Source organism: Stegostoma tigrinum, chromosome 37 (assembly GCF_030684315.1).
Source record: "Stegostoma tigrinum isolate sSteTig4 chromosome 37, sSteTig4.hap1, whole genome shotgun sequence".
Taxonomy (NCBI): domain Eukaryota; kingdom Metazoa; phylum Chordata; class Chondrichthyes; order Orectolobiformes; family Stegostomatidae; genus Stegostoma; species Stegostoma tigrinum.
The window spans coordinates 10,250,449-10,263,786 of record NC_081390.1 but is presented as its reverse complement, the minus strand read 5'-3'; the positions used below and the strand labels follow the sequence as shown (position 1 = coordinate 10,263,786).

At 41.6% G+C, this 13,338-nt stretch overlaps 1 protein-coding gene across 1 annotated transcript in view; it reads right to left on the bottom strand.

Moving 5' to 3' along the window:
* wdfy4 (WDFY family member 4) overlaps positions 1-13,338 on the bottom strand; it is a 277,951-nt gene that overhangs the window by 130,928 nt on the left and 133,685 nt on the right. Inside the window, exons 41-43 of the mRNA XM_048563720.2 lie at positions 10,623-10,847; positions 7,220-7,322; positions 6,556-6,719 (exon numbers count right to left, since the gene is read on the bottom strand). Of these exons, the coding sequence (XP_048419677.1) occupies positions 6,556-6,719; positions 7,220-7,322; positions 10,623-10,847 (492 nt within the window). The remainder of the gene's footprint in view (positions 1-6,555; positions 6,720-7,219; positions 7,323-10,622; positions 10,848-13,338) is intronic.

Below are 13,338 nucleotides of genomic sequence, written 5' to 3'. Positions count from 1 at the left end.
TATTATGGGAAGACGTTATTTTATAAGAGGTAAATAAACCCCTTCTGAAAGCTAAACAAAAGCTGAAACACATATACCAACAGATTCAAGAACAGCTTCTTCTCTGCTGTTCTTAGACGTGAGTGGACCTCTCAAATTTCAAATCTAATGTTGATCTTGTTCTTTGCACACATTCTCTGTAGCCATAACATTGTATTCTTTATTCTGTTCTATTACCAAAATACACTTTGTATGGTATGATCTGCCAGCATTGCACATAAAACAAAACTTTCACTGTACCAAGGTACATGTGACAATAATAAATCAAATCAAATTTGGTCCATTCAAACACTGTAGTTAAAATAAACAAGTTTGTCTCACTTTGTATTCTAGTGTGAAAGGGCTCTACAAGTAACATCACATGTGTGTCATCACAGAATAGAGAGTATTGGGGAGAGGGTAAGTAAAAGGCACTGGTGTGCTCAATCATATTGAATGGTAGAGGCAGGTTTGATGGACTGAATGGCCTGCTCAGTTCCGAAGTTGACTGTAAACACAAGAAAGTTGTCGCAGCTGAAGCACTGCTTAATTCAATATTAAGAAGGTGAAGGTGCACTCCGGAACACAGCAACGCAAGCTTCATTCATGAGACTGGTCTATCATGTTCAACCTGTGACGCATAACTTTTGGAAAAAAGCATCTTTGCAGAAATACTCACAACTGCGACCAAATCAAAAATCACTGCAATGTTGAAAAGTCTCATTGTCTAACCAGGTCTGTAGTATAGCCTCTACTTCATAGATTCTCAAACACGATTTTAGGATTTAAGCACTATTTTAGGATTTTGTCCAGTCAAAAACATGCTGCAAATATTTTAGCTCAATATGACAACAGATACATCAAAATACAATGGCCTGTCACATAATTCATGATATCTGTCGCCTACTCATAACTGGTCAATCCTACCAGTGGAAATATAATTAATAATTAATTCTTAATTGGTTCCCTCGACAGATGCTTTAGTATCCCTACATATCAGCGCCATCTGGTACACAGTTAGAGGGCACAATGTAAAATGAGAACATTAAAAAAAAGGGAGCGGGATTAGGCTCTTTGGCCCCTCAGGTCTGCTCCACTACTCAACAACACCATGGCTGATCTTCCACCTCAGCACAATCTCATCCTATTCCCATGTTCTTTATGAAATGTCACTTTGTATAACACAGCCCCTTCTGCTAGAACAATTTGGTGAATTCAAAAGTTTATGGAAAAAAGACAAACAATAATGTCTCTTCTTGGTATGCTTTATTGTGGGCACCCTATTTATTGTATGCTGTGGTAATACACAGATTTCTGCATATGTGTGCAACCACACAGTTTAAAAGGAACACTGCCCTGTTTCTCAATCTGAATGTTTTCTGAGTCTGTTCCCTGCAGCCAGCTTAAATACATGATTCTATGTCATATATTTATGTATTCATGCAGTTAGAAACTAAACTATTTATCTTAATATTGAAAATGCTGAAATATTATAAAGGTATCTGCTTGGCAATTTGGGGTGTAACAACTTTTCTTTTGAAAAGATAAACAGATTTGCAGTTGGAGTGCAGCACAAGTCACTGCTGTAAATTATATTACCCACTTCACTTGCTCTACCTACTCACACCTGTTTCTTCACAGCTCAAGCATGACAGAAGCAGCAAATCCTCCTGACTTGCAAACAGCGACCATATGTGATACATAAGATGCTGGTAGCAAGGGGCAATGAATATAAATCAGGTCGCAGAGCTTCTGGAAGTACACATTATGTAAGACGAACTGTGGAGGCAGTGTTGGTGGAACTGCTCTGTCAAAGCCACACGCTGCTTTTTATTTTAAAAAAGTTCCTTCCCTCCTCATCTTTTCTGTTCTAACTTAGTTGAATTTCTTCCGCAAAAAATTCTCACCCTCTTCCTACCTGAAGCTGCTGGTTCGTGTCAGAGTGATTTCCAATATCCAAGGTGGGGAGGACATAGAGTCCCTGGGGTTTGGTGACCATTTCCTGTGCACCCTAGGATTTGTCCAATTGCTGCCAGTGGTGGTGAGGACGGGGTGGGGGGAGGCTGGGGTGGGGGTGCCATTTCAAGACTCAGCAAATCTATTCACTACTTTTCATCACATCTAGTTCAATTGAGGGTACAGCATAGAAACAGGCCATTCAGCCCAGCAGGTCTATGCTAGTCAGTATGCTCCACACAAGTCTCCATCCCATCCAACTGCATCTGACCTTAACAACATGTAGCCGTTGTGTACCTGTGTTAAATGCACCCTACACTATTTGCCTCTTTCTGATTGCACTTCATCCAGGGGGCATGGCTAAAATGTTCTCCTGGATTCTCTACTGGATTTAGTGATCACCTCACAAACACAAGAACATAGCATCTAAGGACAGAAGGAGGCAGTCCAGTCCCTCAGGCCTGCTCCACTGTTTAATATGATCATGGCTGAGTTCAACAATCTCACCTCCACTTTCCTGCCTGCTCTCCCTAAACTTTCAGTCTGTTACTAGTTAAAAACCTGTCTATCTTAAACATAGAACATAGAACATAGAACATTACAACACAGTACAGGCCCTTCGGCCCTCGATGTTGTGCCAACCTGTCATACCCATCTCAAGTCCATCTAACCTACACTATTCCATGTACGTCCATATGCTCATCCAATGACGACTTAAATGTACCTAAAGTTGTCGAATCTACTACCATTGCAGGCAAAGCATTCCATTCCCTTACTACTCTCTGCGTAAAGAAACTACCTCTGACATCTGTCCTATATCTTTCACCCCTCAATTTAAAGCTATGCCCCCTCGTGCTCGCCGTCACCATCTAGGAAAAAGGCTCTCCCTATCCACCCTATCTAACCCTCTGATTATTTTATATGTTTCAATTAAGTCACCTCTCAACCTTCTTCTCTCTAATGAAAACAGCCTCAAGTCCCTCAGCCTTTCCTCATAAGACCTTCCCTCCATACCAGGCAACATCCTAGTAAATCTCCTCTGCACCCTTTCCAAAGCTTCCACATCCTTCTTATAATGCGGTGACCAGAACTGTACACAATACTCCAAGTGCGGCCGCACCAGAGTTTTGTACAGCTTCACCATAACCTCTTGGTTCCGGAACTCGATCCCTCTTTTAATAAAAGCTAAAACACTGTATGCCTTCTTAACAGACCTGTCAACCTGGGTGGCAACTTTCAAGGATCTGTGTACATGGACACCGAGATCTCTCTGCTCATCTACACTACTAAGAATCTTACCATTAGCCCTGTACTTTGCCTTCCGGTCACTCCTAGCAAAGTGCTTCACCTCACACTTGTCCGCATTAAACTCCATTTGCCACCTCTCAGCCCAGCTCTGCAGCTTATCTATGTCTCTCTGCAACCTACAGCATCCTTCGTCACTAACCACAACTCCACCGACCTTAGTGTCGTCTGCAAATTTACTAACCCATCCTTCTATGCCCTCATCCAGGTCATTTATAAAAATGACAAACAGCAGTGGACCCAACACCGACCCTTGCGGTACACCACTAGTAACTGGTCTCCAGGATGAACATTTCACATCAGCTACCACCCTCTGTCTTCTTTCAGCAAGCCAATTTCCGATCCAAACTGCTATATCTCCCACAGTTCCATTCCTCCGCATTTTGTACAATAGCCTATTGTGGGGAACCTAATCGAATGCCTTGCTGAAATCCATGTACACCACATCAACCGGTTTACTCTCATCTACCTGTTTGGTCACCTTCTCAAAGAACTCAATAAGGTTTGTGAGGCACGACCTTCCCTTCACAAAACCGTGCTGACTCTCCCTAATCAATTTATTCTTTTCTAGATGATTATAAATCCTATCCCTTATAACCTTTTCTAACACTTTACCAACAACTCAGGTAAGGCTCACTGGTCTATAATTACCAGGGTTGTCTCTACTCCCCTTCTTGAACAGGGGAGCCACATTTGCTATCCTCCAGTCATCTGGCACTATTCCTGTAGACAATGATGAGTTAAAGATCAATGCCAAAGCCTCGGCAATCTCCTCCCTGGCTTCCCAGAGGATCCGAGGATAAATCCTATCCGGCCCAGGGGACTTATCTATCTTCACTTTCTGAAGGATTTCTAATACCTCTTCCATGTGAACCTCAATCCCACCTAGTCTAGTAGCCTGTATCTCAGTAAATTCTCCTTAAATTTAATCAGCGGCCAAGTATCCACTGCAATCTGGAGTAATGAATCTAAAACCCTTTGAAAGAAGTAATTTCCTCTCGTCTATGTTAAATCTGCCACCCATTAGCCTATAACCAAATTTTTCTCATTTCATCTTTCCCCAAAGGGGAAACATCCTCTCTGCATTTCTGATGAACGGTCCTGACTCAAAACATCAGCTTTCCTACTGCTCTGATGCTGCTTGGCCTGCTGTGTTCCTCCAACTCAACATTATTTTATCAACATCCTCTCTGCATGTTTTGTCGATCCCTTTTAGCATCTTTTATACCTATATTAGAGCTCTTCTCATCTCTCTAAACTCCAGTGGGTATTGGTCCTTGTAAGACAAACTTCTCATCTCTGGAATTATTCTAGTGAATCTTCTCTGAACTGCCTCCAATTTAAACATATCCTTCCTAAAGTACGGGGTCCAAATCTATACTTAGTACTCCAGACGCAGACTCACCCTGGGCCTATTACAGTTGCAGCCCAATCTTTATTCTCTCTTGTTTTTGACTCTTCACAGGTGGAAGCTTTTTCTTTACATCCTCCGCCAAAGCTTTTCGTAATGTTAAAGCTGGTCATTAGCTCATCCTGTTTGCCTTCACTTCTCTGGAGAAATATATTTAACCCTCTTTCTCCTTGTTGATCCAGGATAAGATTCCAGCTCGCCACCACCTATTAGCATTCACTTTCCCTCAACAACTATTGGTTTCAATATCTTCAGTCCTGCAGGCCTCAGACTGGGATTTTTACTTTAAACATAGAACATAGAACAGTACAGCACAGGCCCTTCGGCCCACAATGTTGTGCCAACCTATTATCCTACTAAGATCAATCCACCCTGCATACCCTACATTATACTCTCCTCTATATGCCTATCCAAGAGTCACTTAAAAGTCTCTAAAATATCTGCCATCTTCCCTATGCGTTCCTCCAATCACCTTAAAATTATGCCACCTCATAATTGTCATTTCTGCCCTGAGAAAAAGCCTCCGACTATCCACTCTATCTATGCCTCTCATCATCTTGTACACCTCTGTCAAGTCCCCTCTCATCCTTCTTCGCTCCAATGAAAAGAGCCCGAGCTCCCTCAATAAGACCTGCCCTCCAGCTTAGGCAGCATCCTGGTAACTCTTCTCTGCACCGTCTCTAAAGCTTCCACATCTTTCCTATAACAAGGTGACCAGAACTGATCACAATATTCCAAGTGTGGTCTAACCAGAGTTTTATAAAGCTTTAAACTGCAAAAACCTCCCTCTTTACACCATTTTTTTTTAAAGAAACCTCTGGAAACTTCCCTCACAACAGAAACAGAAATTGCTGGACAAACTCAGTAGATCTGGCAGTGTCTGTGGAAAGAAAACAGAGTTAAAATTTTAGATCTGGTGACCCTTCTTGAGAACTAACTGCAGCTAGGAAAAGGTGGTTTATATGCTGAGGATGGGGTGGGGTGAACTGTAGGTGGAGAATGGAGCTGAAAGAGAGAGTTGAGCAACAGAGGGGTGGTTAAAGATCAGCCTGGGGGAAATCAATTGCTGCTAATGGTTACCACTAGTGGCTGACAATGGGCTGTTTATAGTAGTAACCCATGTGATGATAGGGCCTAGTGTGTGCGGTTGGAGGAAGGACATGGGAGAAGGTGCTCAGGCCCTCAAATTATTGAATCCAATATCATGTTCTGAAGGCTGCAGAGTTCCCACATGGAGCATGAATTGCTGATTTTCCAGCTCATGCTCACCTTTGCTGGAGCACTGCAGCAAACTCGAGGTAGAGCTGGCGGCCAGGGAATACAGTGATATGTTGAAGTGGTAAGCAATCGGAAGCTCGGGATCATTTTTACAGATGGAATGTATGTGTTTTGCAAAACAGTTGCCCAGTCTGCATGTTGTCACCCCAATGTAGAGGGGACTACACTGTGAGCAATGAATACAATAGACTAGCTTGAGTGAAGTGCATCTGGAAGGTGTGTTTCTTTCTTTCCTCAGCATCTCTTTCTTCAGGTTAGCATCTACTTCTCTTTTCTAAAAAGAACATTTGGCTTAGACCGGCTAGATTAACGAACTTTCTATGCAGCCATGATTCTGTGACTACCACGGAGGACTCTGGAATGACTTCAACTCTAGAACCGTTTTTAATGGGGAGTTGTTAGGGGTGGTGGGAAGGCGAAGATGGCCCTCAGCACATGAAGTGTGTATCTTGCCCACAATTTCACTGAAGTCAAATTCATAAATCTAAAGGAAACTAATATGTGCTTAAATCATGATGTTTTTGTAGCAACTCAACTTGCTTTGAGGAGCATTTGGCGCAGACTGCACTTTGGCCAAAATTCCTTACCTTCTCTTTTGCATCAAAAACTCGGAGAATGGCCTGCCTCTCCAAACAATCCTCAAAAAATTCTTCCGACTGGATGCTTTCGATCAGAGCTGGGAAGAATGTCAGCTGACTGCAGTCCATGCCTCGTTCATCAACATCTCCCTCAGCCAAGTTCAACGGCAACCCTGCACGGACATTTTCTCGTCAATTCAAAATGAAGAAAGCCACAAAGTGAACTCTCGCACAGCAACAATAACCTGAACTCCTATAGCTCCTTCAGCATGGTGGACTGTCCCATGGCTCTCCACACAAAATAACAGAAAATGCCCAGCATTTTAAGCCCTGAACTGAGTCATTAATGGTTCCCCATAGAAGGTGGATAAAGGGATGCAAAAAGAAATAACTCCAAAGATACTGGTATCCCATCACCGAGTTACCTTTTATGTACATCAAGTGCATCATACTTGACTCTAATCTGGCTTCCTCACAGCCAGCTCTCAAGACGGAACAGAACCTCGGACACAATCTGTCAGCCAGGGCTCCCTGATTGGATTGGGTTCATAGCTCAAATCAGGGAGTTCATGTTGTATTATGAGCTCCTGGCTGACCTTGTTACAATCACTTCAAACACATTTGGATTTGTTCAGGATACGGAATGTTAGGAACAGCAATGTTAAATTTTCACCTGAGTAGGTTTGCTTATTGGTGCTTTCCATAAGTTCATCTGTCGAACATAACTTCATGTAAAACTCTTTATTTCCAAAATTGAGTGCAAGATTCTTGCTGGCCTGAAATGAGAGTAAATGTCAGTTCGAGAATATCAGAAATGTGTACTTTATCTGAAACTCCATAAAACATTCCCATTATTGAAAAATAACAGGAATATGTTTCAAAAGGAAATCATTCAGAGCTGAAACAGTTTGCTGAGGTGCTAAAAATTGAATAGCATCCGGCAAAATGTCAAACCGCCTTTCACACCAAACATTAGGAATGACCAAAGGAAGTTATTTAATGGCATTAACTTCAAAATTAAGCATTTTAATTGCAGAACTGAAAATCCACATTTACCTTTCTTAAAATTCAGAACAAAACTTAGAGTGAAGAAATCATTTTCAAAGAAAACTCATTAATGGTACCTGCATTTATTGCCCATTCCTAATTGCCCAAAGGTCAACTCAGAGTCAACCACATTGCTGTGGGCCTGGAGGCATATATAGGCCAGACCAGGTAAGGATGGTAGTTTTCTTCTCTGAATTACTCAACAATTTTTTTTGACAATTGACAATGGTGACAGGCCAAAATTTTATTCAATTCAACTTTCACAATCCGATGGGATTCAAATGAGAGCATTAGCCTGGGTTTCTCGATTATTAGTCTAGTGGCATTTACCACTACACCACTGTCTCTCCTCAACATTTTATTGGAAAGGCCTCAATCTGAATAAGAATAAACTGAAAGCAATATTGCAAAATAAAAGTGACATAGCACTGGTTAAAATGGGAAAGAGCCCACTTACAACTGATTATATATGATAAATTATTATAAGTTATTAATTATAAGGAGAGGCCGGATAGGCTGGGACATCTTTCACTGGCATAGAGTTTGACAGGTTTATAGAGGCTTATAAGGTCCTGAGTGGTATGGCTAAAGTGAATGACGGGTGTATAGGGTGGGGGATTTCAAGACTAGAGGGCATATTTTTAAGGTGAGAGGAAGAAGATCTAAAAAGACATGCGGGGCAAATTTTTTTAAACACAGTGATTCATGTGTGGAATGGACTTCCAGAGGAATTGGTGGATGTTTAAATATCCAACAAAAATATGGAAATTCAGAGCCAAGCTAGGTTCTCCTTAGCTCCTCCCTTAACGACTCCTTGATCTGGAGATTTTGGTTTTGCTGCATTGGCCACAATCTTTAACCTCTAAAAAATGTGCAAAGAGTAATATGAGTGATGGGGGAAGATGTTTGCGGGAACTCATACCTCATCTGGCATTGCCCAAGCTCAAAAATGCCTTCCTACTTCTTACAGATGTCAGCTTCTTTGCTAAATCGGCCCACGCATCTTTCAAGAAATCTGATGGTCCCCGATTCCAAATGTGAGGGATATTCTGTCTCCATGTGCTGTCTTGACCCCTTACAAGCAGCCTTGAGAAAGCAAGAACTTATGTTCCCTCGCCAAGAAACCAGTCATAGAGTCATGCAGCACAGGCGGAGGCCATTTGGCCAATTATGTCTGTACTAGTTCTTTGTAAGTGCTATATGATTAGCCCCACACATCCTGCTTTGTCTCCCTTGATAAGTGTTCACTTCCAAGTCTTTTACTCTCTTTTGAAAGGTGTTATTAAGTCTGCACTCCACATTGTTGTCTGGCAATTATGTGGGTTGGTCTTTGGTGAAATGGTTGGTATCAGGTCGACTGCCTGTTGTAGTCTACACTTTATATTTTGTTTGAGTAATTATGGGGGCAGGACAAGTTTCATTTTGTGACTATACAGAAAATTCTATTTGGAAATTAATTTTGGATACACTGTTAATTGAAATAAATTATATTCCAGCAGATAATTGCAATGGAAAAGGTGATCCTCACAGATATCTAACATTACTTAAAATATGTACTTTTAAAAATTCCAGCATAATTATAATAATCAGTCAGAGAGTCCAGTCTCAGTGGATTTCCTCCTCCATACATTAGATCCAATTCGTCAAAGAGTTATGCAGCATGGAAACAGACCCTTCGGTCCCACCAGTCCAAACCGACCATAATCCCTAACTAAACTAGTCCCACCTGCTTGCACTCGGTCTATGTCCCTCTGAACCTTTCCTACTGGTGAACACATCCAAATGTCTTTTAAACATAGTAATTGTACCCACAATCCACCACTTCCTCTGGCAGTTCATTCTATACACGAACCACTCTTGTGTGAAATATCATTGCTCCTCAAGTCTTTTTTTTCCAAGATCTTCCTTCTCTCATCTTAGAAATATGCCCCCTGGTCTTGAAAACCCCCACCCTGGGGAAAAGGCACCTGTCATTCACCTTATCCACACCCCTCATGATTTTATAAACATCTATAAGGTCACCCTCAACCTCCAAAACCCCAAAGAAACAAGTCCCAGCCCTTCCAGACGCTCCTCATAACTCGAACCTTCCATTCCATAAACTTTCTTATGAGAAAAGGAATAAATGAGTTCAGGGAGGGCCATGGTGACACGTTGGATATTGTGACAGTCCTCCTCCTTGTCACTCCACAGATACAGCTTTGTCAAGTTGGAGGTGGAGAGTGAGAGAAGGTCTGGCGGTAACAGCTACTGAGGAGATTTGAAGGGAACGCGTCACCTCCTGCTTCCCTCATCTCAGACCAAACTCTTCTTCTGGCTCAAAACAGGGGTCAAGTCCCTCACTTACATAAATCAATCTGAGAGGTCTTTTTATGATGCTGCCGGGAATGCATAAAATATGGCCCTGATCAAACTTGAGCTCAGAGACTTTTTCAGCTTTAGTTGCATTGCGGGACATTACTTCCTGAAATCAGAGGTCTTGGCATACGCGCTACAAATGAGGAAATAGGTGCAGCCAAGCCCCACTCTTACTCCTGTGTCAGCACACCACTTTTCCCCAAACAAACTGACTTGGCAGCCAATTTGAGCAGAGCAAGCTCCCACAAATAGCAGAGACTGTCCAAGGCAGAGAGATTTCTTTCTTTGCACTGATATTTTCTGTCACTTAAAATTAACTTCTTACATAGATTTGTGATCTTGCTACTAATTAAACCAAGAAGAAAGGCATCTGTCAGACAAAGTGTCACTTTTCAGCTGAGTACAAACGGATACAAACATGCACTTAAACTCAGTTTAATTCTCTGTAGCACCCTCAAAATTATTCTGCAATTTAGTGTTTTCCACTTAAACATCATGGATATTGGAATTATAGTGGGTGGAAGGCCATGTTTACTACACAACTTAATATTGCAGTCACATGGAATTAATTTGCTGCCTTCATTAATAGACTTGCCACTTCACTAGCTTAGACAATGAGGCCTGGGTTTCAGCTTGGAGATTCGATATATTATCCAAAGATATAATCTTACTTCACTTTTGGCGTCTTTCTCTCGACATGCATTATAAGCATAATTGATGCAAATGGTGTTTCGTCGCATCTTCTTCCTCATTCGACAGGGGCCCTCAGCCATGTCCAGTATCCATGCACCCTGCTGTGACCCTGATGAAGGACCCCATAATCCTCTCTCTCGAAGCAGCTGTTGTTCCATCTTCGCCCAGTCTTTCGATGTTTGGTTCAGAATGCACTGCTGCATCTGGGGACAGAAATGAAAAGCCTCAACAGATGGCGCCTACACTGTGTACAGCTGGCCGCCCAATTGTTCCTCTAAACACACGCAGTCTCCTTTTTTATTTGCTGTGTTTATTGTGCTGGTTTACAAAGAGTTCAGGTGAGTAGCTTGCAGCTTCAGACCAATAATCAAGAAGGGTTTATGTCATAAACATTTAACAAATGCTGCAACTTCTAAGAAAAGCCATTGGCCTCTCAAAATTCGCAAAGCTGCTGCATAAGCCCAAAGTTGAAAGTTAAAGAATAAATACAGGACCCTGGGGTTCAGGGGGGTCCCTCAGCACCAGTGAGATATCACCACTGTCATCATATAGGAAGCAAGGCTGCCAATCTGCACACAGCAAGCTCCTACAATTCACTTTGGTTGGATAATCTACTTTCGGGGTGGAGGTTGACGGATAAACATTGGCCAGGGCAGCTGGGAGACAGCTCTTCAATTGTGCCACAGGATTTTTTACATCCACATGAAATGGCAGATGGGTCCTTGGGGAGAAAGACGACCTCCCCACAGTGCAGCACTCCCACAGTACTGCAGCAGACAGTGAGCCCAGATTTTGCGATCATATTTCTGGAGTGGGGCTTGACTATAACCTTCTAACTCTGAGGTCAGAACATGACCAACAAAACTCTAGCTGACACCTAATGTTACTTTTGAATGGCTATTTATTGAAGAATAAGGTAGCTTATGGACTTAAAAAGCAATATGGTCGAACACACTGGAGTCAAGGGTTATGAGAAGCCATGTCAACTACTCCCGTTCTTTTTTCTTATGCTCTGTATTGTAATGCAATAATTAAATGTGGAAAATGCTGCCATGTTAAATGGCCAATTGCACAGTAACCATTTCCTGGTTATTATGGAGCTGTTGACCCATTCCAATTAGATAGGTGATGCCTCTCTATACACTGTTATGAATCCAATTCAGATGCCAGAATTAAACCTGGCTTGATTGAGCAACTTTTTGTTAATGTTGGCTAATGTGGTCTTGGGACTCTAAAACAGATTTGTGAAAGGCTTCAGAAGTTCTTCAACAAAAGAACCCAAGCTGATTACACCAGAAAGAAAGCAAACCAAGCTCTACAGACATAGATGACATCTTAAATTCCAAACTTTGTTTTGTTGTCTACATTTATACTGGTTTCACAACACTGTTAGAGAAACTGCAGTCCAGAGAAATTATATTCCCATCTCAACTCTAGAGGTTTCCACATAAATCAGGGAATGTGATGGCCTGGTGATATTATCACTTGACTGTTAGTCCCAAGATCCAGCTAATGCTCCTGGGGCCTGGGTTCAAATCCAGCTGTGGCAGATGATGGGATTGGAATTCAATTCTTTGAAAAACACCTGGGATTAAGAGTCTAATGCTGACCATAAAGCCACTGTCCATTGTCAGAAAAATCCCAATTTGTTTACTAATGTCCTTTAGAAAAGGAAACTGTTGTCCTTACCTGGTCTGGCCTACATGTGACAGATCTACAGCAATGTGGTCGACTCTCAACCACACATTTGGTAATTAAGGATGGACATAAATGCTGGTCTAACCAACAATGTCTTCGTCCCATGAATGAATAGGAAAAGCTGACTCTTAGCATTTTGCAGAGTCTAGCAGGGATGTCTGAACTTCTGGGTTTTTTTTAAATTCACTTATGGGACATGGGTATCATCAGTATTTATAGCCCATCCCTCATTGCTGTTGAGAAGGTGGTGGTGAGCTGCCTTCTTGAACCGCTGCAGTCCATGAGCTGTAGGGAGACCCACAATGCCCTTATCAAATGGAAGCAGGGAACATGTGGTTGCTGAATGGTAATTGAGTGACAGTTGTACGGGTACTTGATTGTTCTTTAATATTTGAAGAACGATTTTACTATAGCTGTAATCTTATGTTGTGTCAGTTGAAATAAAATTCTGACTTGAAACATATATGCCTGGAATGCGTTTAACTGGCTTCTGACTTCTGGCGTTTAACAATGGTTACTGAGGATGGTTAGCTGTTTGTCTGTCAAACATTGAAAATTGAACATTTTCCTAACCAAAGCGTGATCTGGAGAAAACGTCAGCAAGGTAGTCCTATAGAAGAATATATAATGGAATTCAGTAGATTGAATGCAAGACTGCAGAAGTTCTATTTGAAAATTCCCCATTTAAGTTATTCCACTGTGCTAAAACACTGAGCTAAGATAAACTTCTAGATTTGGACAGTTAATTTTTCAGATAAATAAACACTTAGAACAAATGTCAGAAGCATAAAAAACATTTCTTTCCAACAGTGTTCATTAGTACAAGTGCAGAAATCAGTCCTACGAGAGAAACGGAGAACACAATGTTAATGAATTGTCTACAGGTCATTGGTGACAGTAAATGAGAGAATCTTGGCTAATACAAATGCTTTTGACAACTTTGACTGGCAGAGAGTATTTGAGATTTTCAATAGAAGAATGAGCACTAGAAATGCC